This window comes from Perca flavescens, chromosome 14, assembly GCF_004354835.1.
Source record: "Perca flavescens isolate YP-PL-M2 chromosome 14, PFLA_1.0, whole genome shotgun sequence".
Classification (NCBI taxonomy): domain Eukaryota; kingdom Metazoa; phylum Chordata; class Actinopteri; order Perciformes; family Percidae; genus Perca; species Perca flavescens.
Genome location: NC_041344.1, coordinates 7,011,763 through 7,038,837, shown reverse-complemented (window position 1 = coordinate 7,038,837; position 27,075 = coordinate 7,011,763). Strand labels below are relative to the sequence as shown.

Genomic DNA, 27,075 nt, shown 5'->3' with positions numbered 1-27,075 from the left:
TCACACATTCACATTCCATCTCTGTACTCCACCACTCACTACAGCACTTACTTTTCAAAAATATGCATATGCATAATTTTGAAAAGTAAATGCTGTAGTACAACCAGCAGAAGGCTAATTATGTGTGAGGTAAGTTTAGAGACACCACTCTTTAATTATTCAAATAATGGCAAATTTTGGCAAATAATATTCCCCAAAAGTATGATTATGCTTATTTTTTTTAAAGTAAGTGCTGTAGTACAACTAGCAGGAGACAAGTTATAATTGAGGTAAGTTTGGAGATACTACCTTATTTAATCAGTAAATTAATAAATATTTTGTTGTATCTCTTCAGTGTTCGGTGTTGTAGTTTGTAGACGGTCCCTAAGCACTCGTCTTACCAAAGTAAAGTTAGAATAGGTTGATGGTATCGTCTGGTATTGGTCCAGGCCCCTGAATTGAATCAGATCGACATTGTATTGTAGCAGATTTTGTGATATCAGTAAATATTGTATCTTCCAAAGAATCAATATATCATATCGTAATAAAATGTGATTGATGCCCCTAGTATCAGACTTCATAATTAATAATTGTTTTTCTAGTGTACAACACCATCTTTCTCAATTCTTCTCCTCTCTTCTTATCCCACTAATGTGCCGATCACAAGGTTTAACTGAAAAACTTTCCGAACTGTCAAACCGAATGAAAAATATCCTGAAACACCAGTGATGAGGTCAAAGTCACATGATATTCTTCATTTGGCACAATGTGGTGGAGCAGATTTTCACAGAAGTGAAACAAATTTCCCAACTTCTGTATCATGCGCCCAACTCTCATCAGATCAGAGACACTCCCTCTTCAAGAAAAAAGCACAGAAGACAAAACAGCCTAACCAGCTCGGTCCTCAGACACGTCTTTATCTAAACAAGATGAAAAAGTTCCTGTTGTTGCTTCTCTTCTGTCACGTCTCATCTCCAGGTAAGATCACATTTTAAATCTTTACTTTACTTTGAACTCAGCTCTGTGTTTAGTTTCTGTGGAGCTCTGGAACACAGCTGGAGTTTAGTTTCACTTTAACTTCAACTCCAGACTATCATGTTTTAGATTACCTGAATCATACTGCCATCATATTTATGATAAAATAATGATATGCGTCTATTTATACTGAATCTATAAACCTTGTTTGTCATTCAGTGCAACACTCACTTAAGTTTTTACTCAGTGGATCTTCTGGAGTCCCAAACTTCCCAGAGATTGTGGTTGCTGCAACTGTGGATGAAGTTCTGATCGGTGACTGCGACAGCAACAAAAAGATAGTAGAACCCGAACAGGACTGGGTGAAAACATTTTTAGAAAACAATCCTCAGCAGTTGGGGTTTTACAATCACGAGTGTTTTGAGGTTCTGCCTATCAACTTCAGAGCCGCAATGGATAACTTCAAGCAGCGCTTCAACCAAAGTGGAGGTACAGTATTTAAACGTTACATTTAACTTTTACTGCTAGACTGTAAAGTGACCTAAACTCATTCCCACCCTGAGATAATGAAATGCTAAACAACAATAGTCAAAATATCTTAACAATAACATACACAGGAAGAGGAAATACAAGACATGTCCTTCATGGACCTGTCAGATAATGTGATTGAGGGCCTTATCATCTGTCTGGACAGGTTTGATTTCAGGAATCCAAATGTTTTGTTTGCCATCTGAAGCTTTGTGTTGCTGCATAACGCTTAAAAAGTGAAATAACTAAGATTTTGATATTGCATGTTGGAAAATTAGAAGGCTGTCTAGACTTTTTTTCATCATGTACAGAATAAATATTCTGTTAACAAAGTAAACTTTCATTGCACAAAATCCGACTAATGAAATGCAGCTGCCTTTCTGAGATGGTAATCCAAGAAGTAGAAAATAATGTAATAACTATAAGTTGTTGGTCAATTGAACCTGGGACTGCATCCAAGGCTGCAGATGTTAGCTAGCACCAGTTGTATGATAACAGAACACAAGGAGGAGAGAGATCAGGTCCTCAGCTGGACACCAAGCAGGGATGGTTCATTTCATGTTCCACATCCCCCGTCCGCCCCTCCACCTCCCCACCCACCTCAGTGACGACTCTCTCCATCAATGAGGAAGACGTCAACAGACTGTTCAGGAGACAGAACCCCAGGAAAGCTGCTGGACCGGATGCTGTCTCCCCATCCAGCTTGAAGCACTGTGCTGACCAGCTGTCTCCAGTGTTTAGACATTTTCAACACCTCACTGGAGACATGCCACGTACCAGCCTGCTTCAAGACCTCAACAATCATCCCCGTTCCCAAGAAGCCAAGGACCACAGGACTTAATGACTTCAGACCCGTCGCCCTGACCTCTGTGGTTATGAAGTCCTTTGAGCGCCTTGTGCTTTCACACCTCAAAGCCATCACCGACCCCCTCCTGGAACCCCCTGCAGTTTGCCTACAGAGCCAATAGGTCTGTAGATGATGCAGTTAACCTGGCCCTCCACTACATCCTCCGGCACCTGGACTCCACAGGAAACTACGCCAGGATCCTGTTTGTGGACTTCAGCTCTGCCGTTAACACCATCATCCCGGCTCTGCTCCAGGAGAAACTCTCCCTGCTTGGTGTGCCTGACTCCACCTGCAGGTGGATCACTGACTTCCTGTCTGACAGGAAGCAGCATGTGAGGCTGGGGAAAGACATCTCCGACTCACAGACCATCAGCACCGGATCCCCTCAGGGCTGTGTTCTTTCCCCTCTACTCTTCTCCCTGTACACCAACAGCTGCACCTCCAGTCACCAGTCTGTCAAGCTTCTAAAGTTTGCGGACCACACCTCCCTCTTTGTACTCATCTCTGATGGTGACGAGTCCGCCTACAGGTCGGAGGCTGACCACCTGGTGAAGTGGTGCAAGCAAAACAACCTAGAGCTCAACGCTCTAAAGACAGTGGAGGTGGTTGTGGACTTCAGGAAGAATTCAGCCCCACCTGCCCCCATCACCCTCTGTGGCTCCACAATTAACATTGTGGAGTCTTTCCGCTTCCTGGGAACTACAATCTCCCAGGACCTCAAGTGGGAGCTGAACATCAGCTCCTTTGTCAAGAAAGCACAACAGAGGATGTACTTCCTGTGGCAGCTGAAGAAATTCAACCTGCCAATGACAATGATGGTGCACTTCTACACAGCCATCATTGAGTCCATCCTCACATCCTCCATCACCATCTGGTACGCTGCTGCCACTGCCAAGGACAAGGGCAGACTGCAGCGTGTCATTCGGTCAGCTGAGAAGGTGATTGGCTGCAATCTCCCACCGCTCCAGGACCTTTACGCCACCAGGACTCTGAAGCATGCTGCAAAGATTGTGGCTGACCCCTCCCACCCCGGACACAAACTCTTTGAGCCACTCCCCTCTGGCAGGAGACTGAGGTCCATCAGGACCAAAACCTCACATCACAAGGACAGCTTTTTCCCCTCCGCCACTAACCTTATTAACAAGGCCCGGAAACCAACCTGACTCTCTCCACACCCACCTCTGGCTCTACATGCCACTGTACTTAATCTGCTCTTTTTATCTTAATTGTTACTCTTATTTTATTACATCCTGTGTGTGTGTGTGTACATACACATATATTTATATATTTATACTTATATTGTCTGTTCTGTTAACCTGTTTGTTTAACTTATTTTAGATAATGTGTGACATGCACCTACGACACCAAAACAAATTCCTTGTATGTGTAAAATATGTACTTGGCAATAAAGCTTTTCTGATTCTGACATCTGAAACCCTAAACTATGGAGTGACCCACACTGGTGTCACTTTGTATAAATATAACAGTTGGATGTGTACAGAACATACACTTGTTTCATTGCCATCAGCAGTCATCTGGGAATGTACAGAGTAGTTACTATTTAAGCTGTGAAATAGAAATGGGGTTCCATCACCCATAGCAACCTCTCCTTCCAACACCACACCATCAAATCAGCAGAACTCCCTATTGTGGGAGTAATGTTATGTTTTATTTTTGATGTGTTGCTTTATATGATCATTTTAATTAATGTAAAGTGTCTTAAAGTACTGTCAAAAGCACTAAATAAATACAATTTTTTATTATTATTATTATTATTATTATTAATAATAATTACAGTCTCTGTCTCTCAGGTGTCCACATTCTCCAGCAGATGATTGGCTGTGAATGGGACGATGAGACTGGAGAGGTCAATGGTTTTATGCAGTTTGGTTATGATGGAGAAGACTTCCTAGCATTGGACCTGAAGACATATAGATGGATTGCTGCAAAACCACAGGCTGTCATCAAACAAAGCAGGGATGCTGAGATATCTTCAGTAAAACAATATGAGTTTCAACTCACTAAGATTTGTCCGGAATGGCTGAAGATGTATTTGAACTACGGCAACAGCTCTCTGCTGAGAAAAGGTAGAATCACATTTCCTGATGTAGTTTCATGAACACAACAATGTTCATACAGTCTGCTCAGACTGAACTGCCATTTTATTATCACTCCAATCAGTCTGACATCACCTTCTTTTTGGCTGTTTTCTGTGGTGGTAAGATTTGATCTAGCCCTCCTCAATCAGTAGAGACTGACAAGTTAGAGTGCTCTGACATTACTTTCTATCAATAGCCAATGATAGCCAGTGCACAGTTAGCATACGGTGAGTAAGTTTAACTGCATTGACAGGTGGTCTGTCAGTTGGCCCGTTTGTCCTTCAGCTTGTTACAGACTGACTGGATGGCTGTAAAATACTGTACATATATTCATGGTCCCCAGAGAATCAATTGTAAAAACTTTGAACCTCTGACTTTTCAGCTAACACCATCATCAGGTCAAATCCTTCTGTTTATCCAGACATTTGATTTATGACCAAATACCTGCAAAACTAATGACATTCTCTCAGCCTCAGCTGTACTTTAGGTTTAGCACTAATGAGGAAATATTAGAATGCTAACATGCAGAACTGAGATTATAACCTGCCAAACATCAACATGCTGCTAAAATTAGCTCAAAGCGTCGCTGTACATCAGAACAACCTCAGAGCTGCTAGCATGGCTTTAAACTCTTAGTCTTGTTGGTTGATGTTTATTTACTTCTTTATTTTACTTTCACACCTTCTGTTAACAATTCTCTATTGTATTTTTCTTCAGTTTTCTTTTTCCGTTGTTTTCTTTCCTTTCATGTTTGATCTCTCTCTCTCTCTCTCTCTCTCTCTCTCTCTCTCTCTCTCTCTCTCTCTCTCTCTCTCTCTCTCTCTCTCTCTGCAGAGGTTCCCTTAGTGTCTCTCCTCCAGAAGTCTCCCTCCTCTCCAGTCAGCTGCCACGCTACAGGTTTCTACCCTGACAGAGCCATGATGTTCTGGAGGAAAGATGGAGAGGAGCTTCATGAGGACGTGGACCTCGGAGAGATCCTCCCCAACCACGATGGATCCTTCCAGATGAGTGTTGACCTGGACCTTTCATCAGTCCCAGCTGGAGACTGGAGGAGGTACGACTGTGTGTTTCATCTCTCTGGTGTGGAGGACGACATCGTCACCAAACTGGACAAAGCAGAGATCAGGACCAACAGAGGTAAGACTGGAATAGGAAGTGCACACAATGCATGCAATTGATTAATAGGTCATGTGTGTACAGTAGGTATAATACACAGATGAATGTACTTCTGTTCTAACCTGTTTTGTCTATCTGGTTGTTGACATATTGTTGTTATTTGTTCAACAGAGAATCCTTCAGACAGGACCATTCCCATCACTGCTGCAGTGGCTGTTCTTGCTGTCGTCCTCGCCGCTGCCACTGGATTCATTTTTTACAAAAAGAAGAAAGGTGAGAGAGGAGAATGGAAAAGTTATCTAGTCTACTTTTGGAGTTTACAAAAATTTGCAGTTTACAAAAAAGAAGAAAAGTGAGAGACCAAAGGAGTAAACGGTTTTCTCATTTACTTGCAACAAGCAACCAACAGAGAGACTGTAGCATGATGATGATAAATGTAAAAGGTGAAGGGTAAATGATATGTATTTAACGTAAATAGGAGAATGAGTAGGAGAGGATCAGATTTGATAGGAAAAGATGACAAATTGTGTTTTCAACTGTGACAACTGAAATGATTTCTCTTCTCTTCTTGTTTCAGCCAATCTCCCTCCACAGTGTGAGTAGAACTTGTTTTTATTCTATTGTTTCTGGTCTGACATGCTGTTACCATTATATGTTACTGCAAAACAGACTTGAGTAAAGACATGGAGAGAAATAGGCCTTTTGTGTACATAGAAAAAGTCTTAGATCTTTGAGTTCAGCTCATGAAAAATGGGGGCAAAAACAAAAGTGTTGCATTTATAATTTTGTTCAGTATATATACAGTATATATATGCTGTAAGGAAAAAGACAGTTACTGAGCTGCCTTTAATAAACAGTATATACTGTATATATACTGAACAAAATTATAAACGCAACACTTTTGTGTGACCAATAAAATAAAATGAAAACTGAAAAGGAAAGTTTAATTTTTCTTTAGTTTTTTCTTTTATATAGCACCTTAAAAGCAAACAAGTTTGCACCAAAGTGCTTCACAAAGACAAAAACATATGTATAGAAGCAGATATAAAAAGCTCTTGGGGTTGGAGGCTGCTGGTTGCTAATGTCACATTCAAGTTGTTGAGTCAGCTCATTGATTGTGACAGATGGAGCACGTCTCTTGGTTCTGGATCAAACATCAGATGCTAAACCTGTTTCAGAGGCTGGAAATCCTGAACACCTTTTGGTGGATCTGCAGAGTTCATCTGAACGACCAGCCTCTGGACAGGCTGCATCATCCTCTGGTTATTAAAGGCAGATCAGTAACAGTGGCTTTTTCCTTACAGCTCCTGACAACAACTCTGAGCTCTCTGAGGAACTGAATCCAGAGAATCCTGATTTACATCCTTCATGGTTCCTCTGAGTTACAACACACCTCACCTTGCAACAGTGAGGATGTAAGAACACAGCAATCAAAATATACCCTAAACCTTGTTTGGTTTAGTGAGGAGTGAGTGTTGAGGCTCAGAGTGTCTTTCCTTCTGTTACCACTAGAGAGCAACAGAACTCTGACCTGAGTCAGCTGTTAGAGAAGTCAGCACAGAGAAACAAGCTGCTACAACATTAGCACCGACGCCAGCATTTCACTGGGTTTCCTTACTTTAATTTCATCACCAACACAATTGGTCTTTTCTTATAAATAAATAGCCTTTGTTCTGTGTAAGTCCATTTAAAAAGTGAACTTATGGCACTCTGTATAACTTTAGGAAATATTTTTCCATTGTGGTATTGATACTGTTTTGTGTATAATTTAAGTTGACATTAAATGAAATATGATGTGCAGCAGCGTCAATGGTTTTGAATACAACTAGTCTCGCATTGCCAGACCTTCCTCCACAGCGCTGCGAAGGAAGGTCTAGCTAATCCACACAGCAAAACGTGCTCTGGTTTATTGGCATTTCTTTAAACCAATCACACTCGTCTAGGGCGGCGCTAAGCGCAGAGGCGCCTTCAAAATTGCCTCTGGAAGGAAGTTGTTTTGGTGGAACATGAACGTTCAAAAGTTGTTTTAGCTGTGCAACAGAAAACTCAGATTGGACAGATAGTCTAGCTAGCTGTCTGGATTTACCCTGCAGAGATCTGAGGAGCAGTTAACCATAGTCCTCACAAATCCACCGGAGTTTAGAACGCCAACACAGGCGGAATATGTGGCCGCACCTGAACAATCCCAGAAATGAAACGTTGTCGACATGGACTACAATACAACAAATCTAAATGACTTTTGGAAACTTTTGCAATTGCTCATGCAGTGAATGCTGTATCCAGAAAAGGGTGCAGAACTGATGAAGTAAAAAAGACATGGTTTGATCTAAAATCTGAGGCATACAAAAAGAAAAACGCCATTGTGTGGGGTAGTCCTAGTCTGCAGAAATATGCACACTTTGGGCATATAAATAGCGTGATCAATCACCTATTATTGGATGGCAAGGTTCCCCGCTAACATAATTGATGTGAATTGAAGGCAAAGCAAGGAGTGTTTATTTGTATAGGCCTAGCACAATTCATACACAATGGCAATTCAAAGTGCTTTACAAATGAGCAGAAGTGTAAGTGTAGTGTGTATTTATTAAAACAAAGAAACATAATTATGTGTAAAATAATGGAAAAAAAATAGTTACAAAATTAGAAAGGAGAGACATTACATTTTAAATTAGAATGGACGAAAACGGTATAACTACTTGTTTTGCGAAAACATGTCAGCTCTCGTGCGTAAGAGTGCTCTTGAGTGTGCGTAGATTCTGTTCGTCCCTAAGAACAAATCCCAAATAAGAAAACATCGGTGAATGCCAGAATCTTCGTGAAAACTGCGTAAGTGGGGTTTAAGAACAGATTTGTTCTGAAGAATGTTTGGTGAATGAGGCCCATTGTCTGTTTTTGAAAGTCTATTTCCATTACACTTGGTTGTTGAAAAAAAATAATAAAAACAGACATTTATAATGTTTACAAATGGCTTTTATTGAAAGCTGCCACTGCTATACTGAATCTATAACACTATATACTATAAAAAATGACAATCCTAATAAAACATCAATAGCACAACTATGTAACAGAACCAGGTGCACATCTGGAATTAAAATGTTTCCGACATGCTTGAAACACTAAGACAGGAAGAGTTTGATCAAGTGTCGGTATCTCGTATGAATACCGACAAACGCAGGCATCAGAAGACTCTTAAACATGAAATGGATTCAGACTTCATGAATAAGTGTTGGCCCTGTACGTGCGGATCTTGCGGCTCAGGTTTCGAGCCAGCCGGTCGACGGCGCTGCCGATGTGTCCCAGTTCACTCTTGGACGTCAGACCGTCGATGTTTCCGCTGTACCACAGCACCCATCCGGCCAGAGACATCAGCACCAACAGAGCTCCTGCACACAGAGCACTCGTCAGGATTTATACATTATCACTACACAGACTGGTGGAGAACGTCACACAGAAATATTATCATCTATATTGCATCTGCACGAGTACAATTAGTGAAAATCCACCTCCAGTTCCAATTAAAACCAGAAAAGTTAATGATCCAAAAAAAGACTTAACTATTGCCAAGATGTATTTAATGTGTTATTTTATTTATTCTATTTTCCTGCTAGAAATGGAAGTGGCATTGTGTATTTATCTTTCTTATTATTTCTTTCTCTGTCTTGTCTTCGTTATTAGTGTCTTTCGTCTATGATTTGTTTGTCCTATTTTTTATGTATTTTTCTCCTTATTTTAGCTCCGTATTGATTTATGTTTTACATTTTATAACATCCTGTAAACAAAAAAATATATAGCTAGTTAAGCTTTTTTTGTTTGGGGAATTGAATGTGTTTTAACACAGACGCTTGATTAAGCAGTTCTGCAATGTTATTGTTAAGTAGTGAAACCCAGAAACAAAATGTGTATAGATACAGTATATATTCATTCTTTTTTTAGTGCACTGATACAGTTTGTTTTAGGTCTTTAAAAAAATATTAGATTCAGCTTTTTAACATTTTAAATTGAAACACTAGAACAAACAAAGCTAGTCACAAAAATGTCTGTGAATAAACAATCACACTGAAGTAACCATGAGTCAATCAGATCAACATAACAGAGCACAACTCATCCTCCGACAATGGAACATGGTCATCTTTTCTACTTTTATCTCGGTTTTCTACTTTTTATCTGCTTCCTTTTTTCTACTTTTATCTGCTTCCTCTTTTTTACTTTTATCTCTGTTTTCTAATTTACGCATTTGCAACTCATCATTTCTGTTTCACATCATGCTGCCACTAGTGTTGATCCGTTATATCATACCAGTATAGACCAGTAAGTCTCCAAAGTCTTGTCCTTTGATCTCCATGGGGGCAAAGACCCCCACCAGCAGAGCGGCTCCTCCCAGTAAGTCCATCAACACAGCGAAGGCCAAGGCCAGTTTACAGTGGGAGAGGCCGTCGCACAGGCCCATCATCAAACTGTGGGAGAGGGAAGGAGAAAAGTAAGAAACTGTTATTACCTGAACATCAGCAGACACAACAACATCAGCAAAAAAACATGAAAATTATTATATATATATATATATATATATATATATATATATATATATATATTCAATCTGCCTCATCCTGACTTCGATAGATGCTTAGAATTGTTTTTAGTTTCCATCATATGTATGTGTCTCCACCCTGATCAGAGAAAAGTGAAAGTGTGCATGACAATGTCATATTTCAGCAGAACACACTAGATCAATAAAATTGAGTGGCAACCATGTTGATGTTTTAAGTCATTTTTAATGCAAAACATGTCATGGTTGCAGTTTCTTAAATGTGTCTTTTTTTTGGTATTTCTTTTACAAACAATCAATACATTTTTGGATAAAGAAATCAGCAGAAAATAATCTTATAATAATCCATTAGCTACGTAATGGTTAAACGTTAGCTCACCTCAACCAGCTTCAACAGTAAAACCTTGCTTTTACATGAATGCCTTTGTTATAATGATATATAATATTTAATAGTATAACAGTCACATGGGCCATTAGTCTACTTTTAGTACATTTTCCTGATTAGGCCTACATACTTTTACTTCAGTAAGTAACATAGGATGTCTGACTAATTGTCAGATAAATATTTAGTCAATATCCCTACCAGCTATCAACACTGATGGGATTCTGTCCATTTGAAATGTTTTTTAGGTATAATATGATTCAATCAGGACGTTATTGTGTCTGTAAGTTTTCTAAACAACAAAACAAAATTCAATCTTGATTTTAATGTAGGCCTACAAATGATTAATAACACGTTTTTTCTTCTCATTTTGCAAGTCAATCACAGCAGGAGAGCCTTTCAGTTCTGACAAAGACTGACTTCATTCTGCAATCAAATTAAACTAAACATTTAATTTCACACCGTTAACAGGGTCTAGGCCTACTTCTGCTTTAACTCGCCTGTTTTTATTGTTCGTCCAGCAGCATGAAGTCCTTATCTATCGGTTAGTTTCTCAAGTTTCTCTCGTTCCGTTTTTTTCGCTTCCGCGTTTAGACCTACCTTCTCGGATAGAAGATTCTCCACCTACCTGCGCCCCGCCCCTAAGGTGACATGTTTCCGGTCTGAGTTTGGACCCGTCCCAATCCTTTCATCCCTCCGACCTTGTCACGAACGACGGCTACACACACTTCCGTCTGAGGGGGGGGGGTCAGAAAACAAGTTTTAAAGTCGTTTTGGGCCGAACGTAAACGTTGTTTTTTTTTGTGCGCATGTGCATACCAGAGCGCGGTACAACAACACCTGTTGAAGCCACTTATAATCAGGTAATTGCAGCTCGCGCAGCCGTAGAGCAGCAGCTGCGGGTCGTTTTCAGGCTGTATTACAGAAGTATAACTGCACACCGAACTGCTGAAGGCTAATAATAACAAGTTTATCACATTATTTGAGTTTATTACTCGTCAGTAGCGCTCACCTGACGGAGCTTTCAGTCATGAATCCTCAAACCAACAGAGACGATACACACCCGCCAGGTAACCGCAACATTTAGGCTAAATGGCGTATCCACCTTGTGCTACAAACTTACCGAATCATTCACATTCACGTTTGCGTTTAAATGACTTATACATGTAGGCCTAATAATTAGCTTAATGCAACGGTCTAGTTCATGGATTTGACTCTTTCCTGTAACAATAATATATATATATATTTTTTAAATTGTGTGTTTTCTGCAGTTCACCCTCAACAAATCACTTTCTGGCTCTAAACTGCCTTTTAAAAGTCATTATTATTGATAAGCTGATCCTTTTTAGGCCACGTTTTCATGCCCTAATATCTCATTTAGTTGTATATGCTGAACGTCTTTTTTTCTGTTATGACTATTTTACTGATGTTTTTTTTTTATTGGTTTATTTCCACGCATTTTGTTTTTAAAAAACAAAATAAAACTTTTGTATTTTTGCCATTGTGTAACCTATGTATCTTTTTATTAATATTTTTATACTTACACTTTTTATATTTTAGCCTATATTTTCTATATATCATATATTCTGTTATCTATCTTTTATTGTGTATTTTATTTGAAGCACAAGCACTATATGAATAACCCGAATACATTTGAACTTTATAAGAGCTGAAACAATCAGTCAGTCAACAGTAATTCATCTACAACGCTCTAGATATTGATTTATTGTTCAAATCATTGATTTTATAAAGGTGAAATGCTAAACATTCTCTGTTCCCAGTGTCTTAAATGTGAGGATTTTCTTCTTTTTATTCTCTTTTACATTATTGCAAACTGACAATCTTTAGGTTTCAGACTGCTGGAAGAACAAAACAAGACATTTGAAGACGTCACCTTGGGTTCTGGGGAATTGTGATGACCTTCTTTTCTGCTCATATTTAGGCATTTTAAAGGTTGTGTAGATCCTGACACATCTTGTCTTATGACTAATTTAATTTTAGCCTAAACAATAGACAGACTCATGAAATACATGCTGTGTGGAGATAGTATAGAGCATGTGGAATTTGTTTAATGCTCTAAAACACTGTGGGAAATGTTTTAAAGGGTTAAATCAATTAATAAAAGGAGTTATTAACAGGACACTTTACAGATAGAGTAGGTCTAGACCACACTATAATTTACAGAGACCCAACAATTCCCTCCAAAGAGCAAACATTTGGTGCGACAGTGGCGAGGAAAAACTTGCGCTGCCGGTTGGGACACAGAGACACTGATACAGATATATTAGTTGTGGTAGACTTAACTTGCTAATGTGTGTGTGTGTGTGTGTGTGTGTGTGTGTGTGTGTGTGTGTGTGTGATTGTCAGGGCACTACATGCCCCAATCCACACCAGGAGGAGGAGGAGGAGGTTTGTACCTGGATGCCTATGAAGTCTCTTTCCCTCTGGATGAAAGTAACGAGAGGCCGCCTGTATATCAGCATATTGACGGTACGCCACGTCTACTACACATGACCACTGCTTACTAGTTTTGATCAGTTTTATAATGTAGCAGTAACGTACTGAGATAGTTAGCTTTCTGCAGGTCACGGTGTTCACGCTGTGTGCGAAAGATGTATGTGATTAAATGGGTTGTGTCTTTAGTTGGAAATTCCAAGTGGACATAGTATTTGAGATAGTTAACCTGCTTTCATACGCATGCTAAAACCCACAGGAATCCATTGAAGTCGAAATATAAAGGTTCACAAACCTTCTTCCTTTACATAACGTAAATGTATTTTATCTAACTTTGACGAGTGTTATTAGGGATATTGGGAACGTTAAAGTACTCTGATAGCACAGTTTTCAAAATCAAAAACATTGCTGCATCTGTTTTTTCTCTTCTTTTCATTTTTTCCCCCTGGTTTTCATTCTCTCCTCCACCTTTATTCATTTGTTTCTTCCTCGTTTAGCCCCCCCACCCCATTTGAGCATGCAGCTTAGCATAACACGTTCACTGCTATCCAACACAAGAGAGTCGAACCAGATAGATTCTGTAGAAAAACAACCTCCAAATGTTACTTTTATCTGCTGGTTTTTCTGCTAGATGTACATTGTGCATTGAGACAAATAATCAACACTGCCCAATGCAACCCACTCCAAAAACCTATTATAATTCCCTTTACAGAAATAAAGACATTTGCACCATAGATTGATTCAGAAAAGGCACAACATTTTGCAGAAAATGTCACCAGAATGCAAAAAATAAAGTGATTGACGTTCAAAATTAAAATTTTGCTCAAAAGTGGAGATCTCGAACCCCCCCCATGTCAAACCTAAAGTTACACCCTTGGTTGAATCATAGAAAAACAACACAACGATGATGTGACATTGTGGTACTCTGTTGAAGCCGTCCCTGAGGTTTGGAAGGAAGCACTTGTCTCCAACATCTCTGATGTCCTCCTGCTGCAGAGCCCGTGGTGCAGGAGCCTCCTCACTCCCAGTACAGCCCTTTCATCCTGGTATCGAACCTGCGAGCGCACCTGTACGTCACTCTGGAGAAGAACGCCTGGCTGCAGAAGCGCATCGAGGAGCTGGAGGAGGAACGCAACTTCCTGCGCTGTCAGCTGGACCGCTTCATCGTGAGCATGAGGGGCCCGGAGGGTGAGCAGCCGGGAAACACGTCTGTCGTATTTAGTTTGTTAACGAGGAAATAAAAAAATCAACAAGTGAAGGGAAAAAGGCCTAAAACTTTCTATGATTATGGATTTCTCTAAAGCAACATAATGCATGCTTAAAAAGATTTACATGAAGTATATGTGTTTAATGTACTGGATTAATATCTGCCACAGCGCAATAATAGATGAATGAGGATGAAATTGAATTATCTGTACATTAAACATAGCTACAATATGCAAAAACTCAATTTAGAATAATTATTCACATCCTTTATTAAAATCAACAAAAGATTATAACTGTGTTAAACTAGTTCTATATTTAAACTTAAAATGCATTCAGAATGTATATTTCAGTAAAGCTTTGAAAGTAATCAATAGTCTCTTTTTAAAGTGTTCTATTATTAATGCACTAAAATGTAATCAGTATGTTAATGGTCTAACCTTGTTATGAATTACACTATTCGGTAATTTGAATTATAAGAATGCTTCATATTGTATGAACGCAGGTGTTAAATAATAATGTAAAATATTTATCTGCTAAGTCATTAATAACTACAGCCGTCAAACAACATGAAGTGACATTAAGGAGCTTAAAATACTCAAGTAGAGATCCAGAATCAGCCTTTAGTGCACTAGAAATGTCAGAGTTCAGTAGAGTTATAACTTTAGTGCGTAACGTCCGTTACATTCCAGCCATTGCCAAATGAGTTGCTACAAAGCTAATTAAGACTATCAGCTCCACACAACTCTCTCTGTAAAAACTACCCACTATTGCTTTAAATAAGAATTTACAACATACACTTGTGTCTGGACTTGAGATATGATGTGAATGTCTTCAGATTTGTGTACCAATGTCCCACTCAAAAGACACACAATAAAACTGAACTTACTCTAAGAAAGACTAAGGGGACATTTAAAAAGTAGAAATTCAAAACGTTTTTCTGGGGTTAAGGAAACGAGGAAAGTATGTGGATTATGTTTCCTGTTAAAGGGAAAGTTTACCCCAAAATCTCATCCAATCTCGTCGTAATCAGTTTTCTTATCAGTTATTCTATCACAGGCGGATGCTTAAAAAAAGGATTGAGGTCAGAGGTTGTTTGTGTTCCTGCACGGTTTCTGAAATATACGACTTTCTGTAAACTGTATTGGTATAAATAGAGCAATGGTAAAATTATTGCAATACAATACTTTTTTTTTTTTTTTTTTTACAGAATATTGTGATCACATTGATGTAAACGTTCACTGAATGTATAAAGACTTGTGATGTTCCTGCAGATGGTGATACTGTTGGCGCGTGTAGTTTGGTAGAAAGAAAATAGTTCCATGAAACTGCTCATGGATTATCTTGAGTAACAGGGTCATGATTTCTGAAAAGAGACTATGCTGTTGAGTTTTTCAAATGTAGCTTTTGGCGCTTTAAGCACCACGAGCCATCTAGTGTCCTCTAGTTTCATTCTATCAGAGAGAAGGCCAATATCTCCAGCACTGGGCAACTCACATCAAAACAATCTACATTGATAAATAGTGCTACAGGTAAGAGGGGAAATATGTATTTTTGATTTGGGGTGAACTGTCCCTTTAAGGCTGCCAAACATTTGCCCATCCGTTTTCCTTAATCCCCAAAAATCAAATGTGTATTTAGTTTGTTATCCTATTTTTGGGTCTCTGCTTGTTTTCCTGGACCTGGACAGTGTTATTCTAATCCTTTGCAGTGACAGAGTGGTGTGGAGACTCCCAGCGTGCTGTGAAGATCCAGCCTGCCAGCTCTCCCTCTCCTCCCTCCCCCATGACGACCAGGTCTGGGATGACCCTCAAACGCCTGCAGGGACCAGGACCTCGGACCCGTCGCAGCACTGCCATCCCTGGTGAGCAAATTGCTGCACTTTAATGTGTTTGAAATGTTAAACTTTGACATTGGAACATGCATATTAAGGTAAGGATAACTTAACTGGACTTAAACTAGACCCTTACCTTATTTCTCCATGTTTTTGTGTCTTAGTGACTAATGGGAACAACATTTTTGAAAGTAGTCCAGTATTGAGCAGACCGCTGCTGCTCAGATTTTTATTCTAAGTGTCTGACAACATTTTGGAAATGGATCCCTAGCGAGATAGACCTTTTTGTTAAAGAGTAAGATACTTTTTTTCAAATCACCAGACTCAATGTCAATAAACAATACTTTAAGCATGTATAGAGGCAGCATATTTTCACCTGTAAATGGATGAATTAAGGGTTTATTTCAAACAAACCAGAGTGGTGATTGTTGGAACGGTGGAAAGATGAACCAAGACGGCTTTTGAAGTGTGTTTTACGATGACAAAAGTACTGTTTATTTGAATGTCTGGTGGGTTTGGCGATATAGATTTTTCACAGTTTCATGTTAAACAAAAAAGGTCTTACTCTTTAACAAAAGGGTCGACCTCTGTAAGGATCCTTTCCATAATGTTGTCAGACACTTAGAATAATAATCAGAGCATGTCAGTGGCAAAACGAGCACTTTTAGTGGACGTAAATTGAAGGTACACAAGTCCCCATTAAACGTTACATTGCAGCATGTCTTGGCTTAATACTGGACCAATTAAATAAATAAATAAATCAAATGGAGACTTTCTTGATGCATGATAAAGTTGTTAAGTCCATTTCCGCTCTTCTTTTCACGGCTCCAGTGAAGCAGGAGTTTCACTTGGAGGAGGATAAGTACTACACCGAGGATGAGTACGTTGAGGAAGAGGAGGAGGAGGAGGAAGAGGACGATTCGTCTGTGGAGCAGGACTCAAAGAAGAAGGGCCGAGGGCGAGACAGCGGAGAGCCGAGAATGAAGATGAGGAGGATCTTCAGGATCACCCACGGGAGGGAGAGACAGAGAGGTACGTAGGCTACCAGACTACTATACTGTGTACTATATTGTTTGATTCACAAATGTATTTTTCATTCATTCATTCAACCTTTATTTATCCTCGAAAGATCATTTGGTAATTACAAAGACAACTACAAAACAACTGGATTTTAAGGAAGTGCAGTAATTTGTTCCAGGACTCAGGGCCACTAAAGTTTAAAGCCGTTTTTCCAAGTTCAGACAGAGCTCGTGGAACATGAAGCAAAAGCCAGTCAGCAGAAACATCCTGTATATACCACAAACATCCTGTGTTCCTCAGTCTCCATTTTCTCTCCTCTCTCTCTCTCTCTCTCGTTTCCCCTCCCCAGTTAAAGACCCAGAGGGGGTTTTGATTCGTTATAAGAAGATCCTGGCGACCTACCAGCGGGTGAGGAGCATGTCCCGAGCCTTCCAGATCCACGGAGTGGACAGAAACACCATGGCCTCCACCTCCCCCATCGCAGAGCTGCTGCTGGTGGCTGAAGAGAAGGTCTGGTTTAGAATATTAATAGTTGGCATTAGGGCTGGTCCGAATACCATTTTTTGAGCTTCAAAGCTTCGGTAGTAATGAGCATCGAATATTCGAAGCTTCGAAAAATATTATTATCTCTAACAAAGGCAGGAATCTCTATGTGTCTGTCTGTTTGTTTGCATTTTGATTATTTTGAGAACCTTTCATCCAAACGACTTCACAAGGGAGTGCAGCAGTGTCTTATTTGGTGCAATATAAATAGACAGGCCAGACGCATTCAGAATTAATAAACTTTTAACCTCTCAAGGATCACCGTCTCGTCAACGGGACACTTTGTGACTGGGGGCGTCGCTGTAACCTCGATAAAACTTCCACTCATGAGCGTTTTTATAACTTTAAAGCATTAAATCTTTAAAATATAAAGCCATGTACACAACTGTTACAAAGTAAAAGAAAATAAAACAATTTAGCCGTAATCTGCGCAGCCGAGAGTGCATGCATACCTGTTGTCGTTGTCCTTTCAGCAACAAAGTGGTACAAAGTGGACCAAAACTTGATTTTCATGAATCCCCAAGAGTCCGAGGAAATGTAATATCCAACTTTTATATTCCAAAACGATCTTTTCGCCTCACAATGTTGAAGTTTCTGGCCGAATCACAACGGAAAAACGCGAAACAGTTTTCCATTTCCGCACTTGTTATCGCCGCTAGCTTCTCTGCCCACCTTGCTAAATGCTCGAAGTGGGCGTCATCGTGTACCGACAGTATCTTCTTCTTCTTTCTAGTTTATTGGCGGTTGGCAAACCAACTTAAATGTGCATTACCACCACCACCAACTGGACTGGAGTGTGAACGAGAGATAAATGCAGAAAATAAATAAACCAAAATAAAAAAAACGGATATTCTAATGTCAAATTTTAAAATCGAATACCAACCCACCGAACAAATATTCGAATATTCGGGTCCAGCCCTAGTTGGCATGTATCTGGAATCAGCGATGCACTGAAAACAAAGTCAGTCATTCATCTTTTATCAGAATCAGTTTTATTGGCCAAGTATACTTCCATACACACAAATTTGACTTTGGTAGGTGTTAACTCTCTATACATAGACAAATAGTAATCTAGACACATACTGTACAATAGAGACATCAATATACATATAGGCACATATCAACATAATATTCAAAAATACAAAGACATAATATCAAGACAGGTACACATGGAGTGGGATGTACAGTAGAGAGCTAAAAGTTATAGTGCAAAGTAGCGTGCAAGATGCATATTGGAATGATAAGTATGTAATGTGTAGAGAAGTATATACAGTATAATGCCAACAACCTGCTTTAGTTAAAAAAAATCTGCTTTATATTTCAATGTTTGTTTAATTTAAGGGTACACACTGAAAAGTGATTTTCCGCCAAATGTTTTACGAATGAAACAGAACTGACACTTCGCTGCAACACAAACCAATATATTTATTCACCTCTATTCACACACAATGAGGCTTATTTTCAGTTGTGGTTGAACTGTATTTTTTGAGGTACTATATAGGGCACTTAACATCTACAACAGGTCTACAAAATGACGTTTTTGGTGGAGCTGTTCTTTAATAGTCGATTCGGAAGAAAGCGAACGTTTTGACGATAAACTACATCAACACAACAGTATGTGGAGTTAAGCTGGACGGGCCCAATAACCAAATGAAGACTTGTGATGTTCCTGCAGATGGCGGAGGTCGGGGAGTTCGAGGCGTCGAAGGAGAAGCTTCTGGATTACGCCCGACGGTGCTACAAGACCATGGACGAGTCGACGCACGCCAAGGTCCAGAGCATGAAGAAGACTCACAAGCTGCTGCCAATCTCCTACAGGTTCAGAAACTGACAGGAACAACAGGAAGGACGAGGAAGAGTAAAGGCCGGAAGAGACAGCAGGTTTATATTTATTTTTGTTTTGCACTTTTATTTATTTTTTTATTGCCTTACAGTAAGAAGAGGAAATCTGGGGATGTGAAGATTAGACGCCACATTACAGGATCCGTTTAGTTTAACAACAGTTTCTACCAAAATGCCGATTCATTTATATCAGTGATTTGTATTTGTTGTGCAGCTGTTATGGTGGGCAGGATTTCTTTTTCCTGTATTTCAGTTGTACTGAAGATTGTGATTGTCATTGGAGGTTGAAGTTACATGAAGTTACTTTTTGCTTTACCTCAGAAATTAACTGAAGTTATACATTAGTTAGAAGACAGTCTATTGTGAATTATAGGCCTTGAAAACATTTCAAAGTGTACTGACTGATTTTTGAATGACTGCAAAGATTTCATAGAGCAAGTATCAATGTGAATGTGTCAAATATTGTAAGTTTGCTTTATTTAAGGACCCCAGATGATTGTTTACTAAAATGACTGGCCTTCACTATTTGTTTTGTATAAAAAAATAGAGAAATATTTATTTGCTTTATTCATTTTTGACACAGCATTTTGTAGTGTATAAACAATTATTTTTTTCTAAAATATGTACATTTAATCTGTATTATTGAAAAATAAAAACATTAGTTTGTTCATATATCTCGTACCAAAGTTATATATTGTATTTGGGTTGGCCAGATGGGCGTGCTGATGTTTTGTAAATTGTGTGAGATTAGAAGGTTTAAATGTCCCATCATGCAAGAAAGTAAAAGACTTTAAATGTTTGATTGTTTTTTTTTTTTGTAGTCAGGATACAATTCATAAAGAGTGTAAATGAAAGTATGAATTTTGAGTCCAGCATTCACAGGACCGTAAAAGAAATAACTTATTTTCATAGCATCTTTCAAAACACAGTTACACACTTTGCAATACACTAAACTCTATTTCACATTTTTCACATGTATTTGCTGACTGCAACAATATGATTCAATTTTTAAAAAAAAAAGTAGGTTCTTCTACTCACAAGGAATTTGCCCATTGCAACACATTGAGATGGTAAAAAAGAAAAAATAAGTACCGCAACAGGCAAGAACGTATGTAAAATAGAATTTTGTAATTTTCTATTTGACATGAGTTCTTGCCTGTGTGTGCGGTATTATATGCCTGTTGCGGTACTTTTTTTTTCTTTCTTTTTTTTACATATATATAATATATATAAACTACTATAAGAAATATGTGCAATACAACTGTTTTAGAATGAGTAAGTTGTCCAGTTCAGTGCAGAATGTGCAAAAGTACACAGTATAGAACATACAGTATGTGCAATATAATAGACCAAGATATGTGTTAATGATTCATCCTGACCACAGACAATACATATTAATTATTTATCATCAAAATAGAAGAAATAAATGAGACTTACAGATTTTGCTGAAAATATCTTATTTATAATAACTGGTGTGTACTATGGGTTTGTAGCGTGTACTTTTACAGCAGCTTGCAGACTGTAGGGCCCACCGGTGGAGCAAAGGAGTAATGCAAAGGTCCACAGGTTATGATGTTATGTTTTATATAGCCTATGGTTATGATAAACTGTGATTCATAAAGTCATAGCTTACTGGATCAATTAAGCCAGTGGGTGGTTTCTGGAATTATGATTTGGGACCAAAAACTGATTTGGCTTCAGAAACAACAAGTTCAATACAAGTGGTCATAACATGTTCATATATCCCTGCAAGAGACATGAGCCAGAACAACCTTTTATGGCTACATGTTTTAAAGTAGACTTTTAACACATATGTATTGTTTAATTCCATAGGGGCACATCTTTCTTTTATCCATATAGCTATTTTTTTTGTGCATCATTTTTTTATATCATTTTGATATAATGATTAAATGATTTAGGATTAGTTTCACATTTTTAATATAAATGTGTTTATAAACACTCTGAATGTAAGTTTATTTCTGTTATATCTGTGTAATGTTATTGTAATCATCCACTTTGTTGTCGTCGCAGCCTTTCTTGTTTCCTAATTTTTTTTATTGTTACAATGTTGATTTTCAGCATATGTGAACTAAAGTTTTGAAAAAAATAAAATACAAAGCAACGATAACTTCCTTTTATAAGCTACTACTTAACAAGCAAATCCTTGGTGTTATTTAGCGGCTAAGAAAAGGCTTAGGTGAACTCATTTTCCCAGAACACCCTGCGTCTGACAGAGGTAGTGGGGGTGAAGTAGTGGAGGGGAGGGCGTGCGTGAAACCAAACGTACACTTTGACCTTTCCAAATAGTCCAATCAGAGCGGGATTTATTCCGGAAGTAGTAAAACCAGCCTCTCGTGACCGACAGCGTGACTCGGCGAATAGTAGTACAGGAGCGGCCGCGGCGAACCAATCACAGAAGAGATAGGCGGGACTCCTGTCCAACAGGGCATCGGAGGAGGAGGTGTTCCTGGTGGCCATCTTGGATGTGCGGAGTGATTGTTTAGCGAGAAGAATTGACATTTTTTATTTTAGAAAAATAGCCTTTATACAGAAGCGTTGAAGATTTACGGGAGTGGATCGACTGAGGCAAGGAATCGTAACTCGGAAAGATCCAGGTAAATTGGTCGCAGACTCAAAGGTGATGCATTTATGTGCCTTCTCACCCCCGTTTCTCTCTCTCTGCCTCTCTCCCCTTTCCAAATTGTGTCTCCCACATCAAACAGCGTAGCCGGTGGGAAGCTGCAGCTCTCCACACTGACAAGACATCAACTTGTGTTTTTGCTGCTCAAACGAAAACGCACAACTTCCTCCACTGAGTCGCGGTGTGTAAACTTAGTTTTAAAGTGTAGCTATGTGCTCGGATGTTGGTGCCCACAGGCTTGCTGTTGGCACAAATGATGCCCGCATTGTTTATAAACATCCCGGGCTAACAAATGTTTGTCCCTCGGTCCGAGAACATGGCATGGACCTTCGTGTTAGTTAACGTTAGCCCCGACAACGGTTTAGTTTTTTTTTTTTTTTTAAAGATTTGACTATAAAATGCTCCAAGGGTAAAGTGTCTTCAGCATGTCCTAACTCAACTGGCCAGCGTGAACGTGTGTTAGCAGCACACAAGGGCCTGTGTGCAGTTGTGTGCACTGCACCTGTTTGGAAAAGTAATGCTAAAGCTAACTTTTTCTTTTCTTTCTGTATTTAAGTCGTGTTAGACTTCAATTACAAAATTGTGTCTTTAGTTTCAATTTTAAGTTTATTTCTCGAAAATATTGTCACGCGGAAATAATGTGCATTTAGTCAATTAAACATCAGTTAAACCATAAATAATCAAGACAGAAACATAAGTGCATGGGTGCCATGAAAAGGTCACTATAGTTTAGGCCCAGGTTTTATCTAGGTCAAATATTTAAAGTAGGTTCTTGATAGTGGGATACATTTTTTTATCGTATATTGCAATGTTATCGATTTTATAGATCACAATGTTATATGTCGCATACATTTTTTTCAATTCACTTTATTAGGTACACCTTTCTAGTACCTGGTTAGACCCCCCTTTTCCTTTTTAATACAGCTTTAATTCTGCTTTTGGTCCATATTGACATGACAGTAATGGCACTGACACACCAACCCGATTTTCCGTCAGACAAGTCTGGCGAGGTCAGTGACTCGAGTCGGTTGGTTGTGTTCCGTGCCGTCGTCAGCCGGAGGAGCCGTCGGCCTTCATTTCGGCCGACCTGACTTGCTGGGTCGGAAGGCGGGCAGTCGGACTCGATGACCGATCTGATTGGTGGAGTGCTAATCCGGAAATGACAAGCGGGATGAGCCTAATGAACGCCTCTCAAAATCTGACGAAAATCTTTTAAACTGACCTTTGTCGATCTGAAATGAAGACAGATTTGGCAACTGCACAGCCCGTTTCTCGCTTAAAATGTTTTCAGAAACACGTTTCGGTGAACTGGCTTCGTAAAATATGAGATCGTATTATGAACGAAGCCGCCATTATATCCGGTTGTAAAATCCGGGAGCAGCCAGACCCAGGCGTTAGTCCAATCAGCTGCCAGTTAAAATTTTTTTTGGGCGACAATACAGATTAGCGCCGCCTGCTGTTATGGAGACGTTATTACGTCTCGCGCACGTGCAAAACGTACGCTCAAGTCGGCGTTGCTTCGGTGTGTTCTGAGGCACTTTTTTGACCAACTCGGGGAGGCAGTCAGTCCGACAGGCTTTTCTGCTGACAGTTGGTGTGTCAGAACCTTAACACGCAGCTGCTGCCGATTAGTCGGCTGTGCGTCCATGATGCAAATCTCCCGTTCATTTGAGAACAGTAAAGTTATTGTCATGTTCAAGAAAACCAGTTTCAGATGATTTGAGTGAGACACGGCAGGAAGTAGCCATTAGAAGTTGGGTACGCTGTGGTCATAAAGGGATGGACATGGTCAGCAACAATCCTCTGGCAGGCCGCGTTCAAGCAATGTAGCAATTAGTACTAAGGTGCCACTCCACCACCACCAGCCTGAACCGTTGATACCAGACAGGAAGTGTCCATGCTTTCGCGTTGCTAAACCAAATTCTGACCCTGCCACCTGAATGTCGCAGCAGTTAATCGAGACTACTCAGCAGTGGTGTAGCACATAGTTCTGGTCCCTGTAGCAAGGCGTTCTCTATGGGCCCCTCCCCACATCCGCAGCTATCCATTCTAGCATCTATCTGGGCCCTCCTCACATGAGGGCCCTGGGTACTCAGTCCCCTTTCCATCCCCCAGTCCGACACCCTCGCTCCTCAGACCGGTCACCGTTTTCCAATTCTTCTGTTGTCCACTTCTGGAGAGCCCGTGCCAATTCTTGCCTCAGTTTCCTGTTCTCAGCTGACAGGAGTGGCACCCGGTGCGGCCCTCTGCTGCTTCAAGGTCCGACGTGTCCGTGTCGTGCGTTCAGAGATGCTCTTCTGCTTAACTTGGTTGTAAGAAGTGCCAACAGGAAAAAGAAGGATAAGAGAGGAGAGATGACGTGAAACAAAAGTTCCTGGCCAGACTCGAACCAGGGACGTTGCAATTACCTGGTCAGCGTCTGAAATGCCGGGTCCATCAGAACACCTTTTTATATGATCAGAATGAATGCACAAGGTTGGCAATGATTATATTTTTATTATCAACAAAACTCAACAATTTAATCTATCCAACCCAATGATACTATCTGCTGATATTCGATTATCACATATACAGTATCTCACATTTTAGTAAATATTTCATTATATCTTTTAATGGGACAACACTGAAGAAATTACACTTTGGTACAATGTAAAGTATTAAGTGGACAGCTTGTATAACAGTGTAAATGTGCTGTCCCCTCAAAATAACTCAACACACCACCATTAATGTCTAAACTGCTGGCAACAAAAGTGAGTACTCCCCTATGTTAAATTCCCATAGAGGCAGGCAGATTTTTATGATTGGCATGTTTTATGTCGGTTAGCCTAAAAGCTGGTTTGATTTGCATTGAGAGATGATTTTATGGCAAGTACACCATGCCAATCTCTAGGTATGGTGAAGGGTATGTTACGATGTGGAGGGTGGGGGGTATTTTAATTCCAAAGGCCAAGGGAACTTTATCAAGATGCATAGTATCCTGGATCCATGAAATAACTGGTCTTTAAAAATAAAAATCTGCCTGCCTCTATGGGAATTTAACATAGGGGTGTACTGACTTTTGTTGCCAGCGGTTTAGACATTAAAGGCTGTGTGTTGAGTTATTTTGAGGGGACAGCACATTTACACTGTTATACAAGCTGTCCACTTAATACTTTTACATTGTAGCAAAGTGTAATTTCTTCAGTGTTGTCCCATTAAAATATCTAATGGAATATTTACTAAAATGTGAGGGATGTACTCACTTTTGTGAAATACCGTATATCTGCATTGGCATATTTTTAAGTCTTTTGTCATAATATGCACAACAATTACAGTGGAGCAGTCTTTGGCAATGCAATTCTTGTTCTCAGGTTTCCTCCAACAATGCTACGACAAAATATATAAAAGAAAAACGTTGAACATGAGAATCCGACACATAAAACACACAATAATGTAGAAGATAAATATATAGTATACAGTGTAACGGTACCCAGGCCGCATGTACAGTAGGCCTGCATGTAGGAAAAGATATTTTTTGTCCTTATCCGCTCTAGTGAAGTTATTGAGACTAAAATGTTTGAATTTGTATCTTTTAGAGAGACCCTGACTAATATGAAGCGAGATTTTAGTTTCACTTTGGCAAGTACAGTCATTACATTACATCACATGTCATTTAGCGGACGCTTTTATCCAAAGCAACTTACCATTAAGTGCGTTCAACCTTGAAGGTGCAAACTCCAGACAAGTAGTAAAGTGCAAGTACATTAGCTTTAAAATAGGTAATGCTACAAAGAGCCATATGAAAGTCCAGCATGAAGAAAAAAAAAATATATATATATATTTTGCAATTTATTAATTTATATATAATATTTTTCTTTATCCGAGGTGTAGACGGAAGAGATGTGTTTTCAGTCAGAAAAAAGCTGCAGACTCTTAAGCTTTGATGCCTACATGTCAAGTATTAAAGGAAGCCACGGATCCTGCAAAAATCCACAAAAAGCACTGTTGTCATACCTTTTCCCACCTGCTCACCTAATTCTAATTTGCTCTGAATCGGAGCATCGGGTGACAGCATAACCTCTTCTAACGGCAGCCCTGAAATCATCACGCAAACGCTGTCGGTTGCTACTCGCAGCGTGCCGTTGATTTCTCGGCCCAGTTTGTTGTTTGACGATGTGTCTTTTTCTTAAACGGGCCCAACGTAAGTCGCGTTCAGACATTTCCCTGCAGTCACAGCAGAGTTTGATTGCAGAGTCGGATTCATCAACCACAAATGGCAACAATTCTCGTCTGCGTGCGATCGCAACTTTGCGCGTCTCGGTGCAGCTGAAGCCTGTTGTTCCGAGGCAGCGAGAACAGGGCATTAATGGCGACAAGCTCCAACCTGTTCTCGGGAGTTGTTGCAAAAACATTTTTAGAACAATGTCGAAATCATCAGCTGATGTTGAAATAGAGCGGGTTTGACAAATACGTTGCTGTGCAACACCTGAAACTGCTCATTGAATACATTGAACATCACAGATTAATAGGAGTATACAATGATACAGCGGGATGTTTCTTTTAGTTCCAGTGAATCCCTGTAAGGACATTTTTGGAGGTTAAAAGGCCAAGCTCAGCTGCAGAGCTGCACCTCTGGCGTCAGGGACTCAGTGCGTTGCCCAAAGGCACTACTCATTAATGAAAAAGGTCTCCACATTTCTCCCTGTAGGTCTCCTCTTTCCCATCTTTCCATCAGTCTCTGTTTGTCTTTGTAAACATTTCCTCAGTGCATATTGTTTTATATTCTTAGGGTTATGCAAAATAACATTTTATTTATTTGCATTATTGTGCACTGGCCCTGTGCAATTAAGACAATAAATGCACTTGTCTGTCTCTGTTTTCTGCAGTAAAAGAAGGCATGAAGACATCATCCTAGTCATCAGTCATGGCCGATAAAAGGAAACTTCAAGGTGAGTGTGTGTGTGTGCAGACCACTCCTTTTCATATTTGGTAGCCCAGGACACACACAGGTTGGTAGTAAGAGGGCTGCAACAACTTGGGATGGCCAAAAAGAGGGCTAAACAGCTTGCAAAGTACTGTGCCATATCTGC

The 27,075-nt window shown here is 39.6% G+C and overlaps 4 protein-coding genes across 11 annotated transcripts in view; 3 read left to right on the top strand and 1 right to left on the bottom strand.

Annotated features, from left to right (window-relative positions):
- Window positions 1–832: 832 nt before the first annotated feature.
- On the top strand, window positions 833–7,344 carry LOC114567966 (class I histocompatibility antigen, F10 alpha chain). 2 transcript variants are annotated; one of them, XM_028597274.1, is made up of 7 exons: window positions 833–957; window positions 1,174–1,443; window positions 4,141–4,416; window positions 5,263–5,565; window positions 5,716–5,817; window positions 6,122–6,139; window positions 6,849–7,344. In XM_028597274.1, exons 1-7 carry the CDS (start codon window positions 909–911, stop codon window positions 6,923–6,925), a joined length of 1,095 nt encoding a protein of 364 aa, XP_028453075.1. In that variant the 5' UTR covers window positions 833–908; the 3' UTR covers window positions 6,926–7,344. The 2 variants fall into 2 exon arrangements, with proteins under 2 accessions (XP_028453075.1, XP_028453076.1); XM_028597275.1 differs by lacking the exon at window positions 4,141–4,416 and having other exon boundaries at window positions 835–957.
- Window positions 7,345–8,463: 1,119 nt separating this feature from the next.
- On the bottom strand, window positions 8,464–11,552 carry tmem238a (transmembrane protein 238a). 3 transcript variants are annotated; one of them, XM_028597460.1, is made up of 4 exons: window positions 11,482–11,552; window positions 11,098–11,203; window positions 9,841–9,998; window positions 8,464–8,927 (listed from the first exon to the last, which is right to left on the bottom strand). In XM_028597460.1, the coding sequence occupies exons 3-4, from the start codon at window positions 9,992–9,994 to the stop codon at window positions 8,758–8,760; spliced, it is 324 nt and encodes a 107-aa protein (XP_028453261.1). In that variant the 5' UTR covers window positions 9,995–9,998; window positions 11,098–11,203; window positions 11,482–11,552; the 3' UTR covers window positions 8,464–8,757. The 3 variants fall into 3 exon arrangements, with proteins under 3 accessions (XP_028453261.1, XP_028453260.1, XP_028453259.1); XM_028597459.1 differs by having other exon boundaries at window positions 8,465–8,927; window positions 11,070–11,203; XM_028597458.1 differs by lacking the exons at window positions 11,098–11,203; window positions 11,482–11,552 and adding an exon at window positions 10,970–11,091 and having other exon boundaries at window positions 8,470–8,927.
- LOC114568082 (coiled-coil domain-containing protein 106) lies at window positions 11,122–20,154 on the top strand. 2 transcript variants are annotated; one of them, XM_028597457.1, is made up of 7 exons: window positions 11,122–11,332; window positions 12,837–12,959; window positions 13,920–14,111; window positions 15,838–15,990; window positions 16,792–16,992; window positions 17,330–17,490; window positions 19,199–20,154. In XM_028597457.1, the coding sequence occupies exons 2-7, from the start codon at window positions 12,845–12,847 to the stop codon at window positions 19,352–19,354; spliced, it is 978 nt and encodes a 325-aa protein (XP_028453258.1). In that variant the 5' UTR covers window positions 11,122–11,332; window positions 12,837–12,844; the 3' UTR covers window positions 19,355–20,154. The 2 variants fall into 2 exon arrangements, with proteins under 2 accessions (XP_028453258.1, XP_028453257.1); XM_028597456.1 differs by having other exon boundaries at window positions 11,122–11,539.
- Window positions 20,155–21,817: 1,663 nt separating this feature from the next.
- Window positions 21,818–27,075, top strand: part of LOC114568239 (CCR4-NOT transcription complex subunit 3) — a 40,863-nt gene continuing 35,605 nt past the window's right edge. For 3 of the 4 annotated variants that reach the window (XM_028597714.1, XM_028597713.1, XM_028597711.1), the window contains exons 1-2: window positions 21,818–21,980; window positions 26,872–26,934. In XM_028597714.1, the coding sequence (XP_028453515.1) occupies window positions 26,910–26,934 (25 nt within the window). In that variant the 5' untranslated portion in view covers window positions 21,818–21,980; window positions 26,872–26,909. Of the gene's footprint in view, window positions 21,981–22,028; window positions 22,188–26,871; window positions 26,935–27,075 lie in introns of those variants that run through there. The other variant, XM_028597712.1, reaches the window with a different exon arrangement.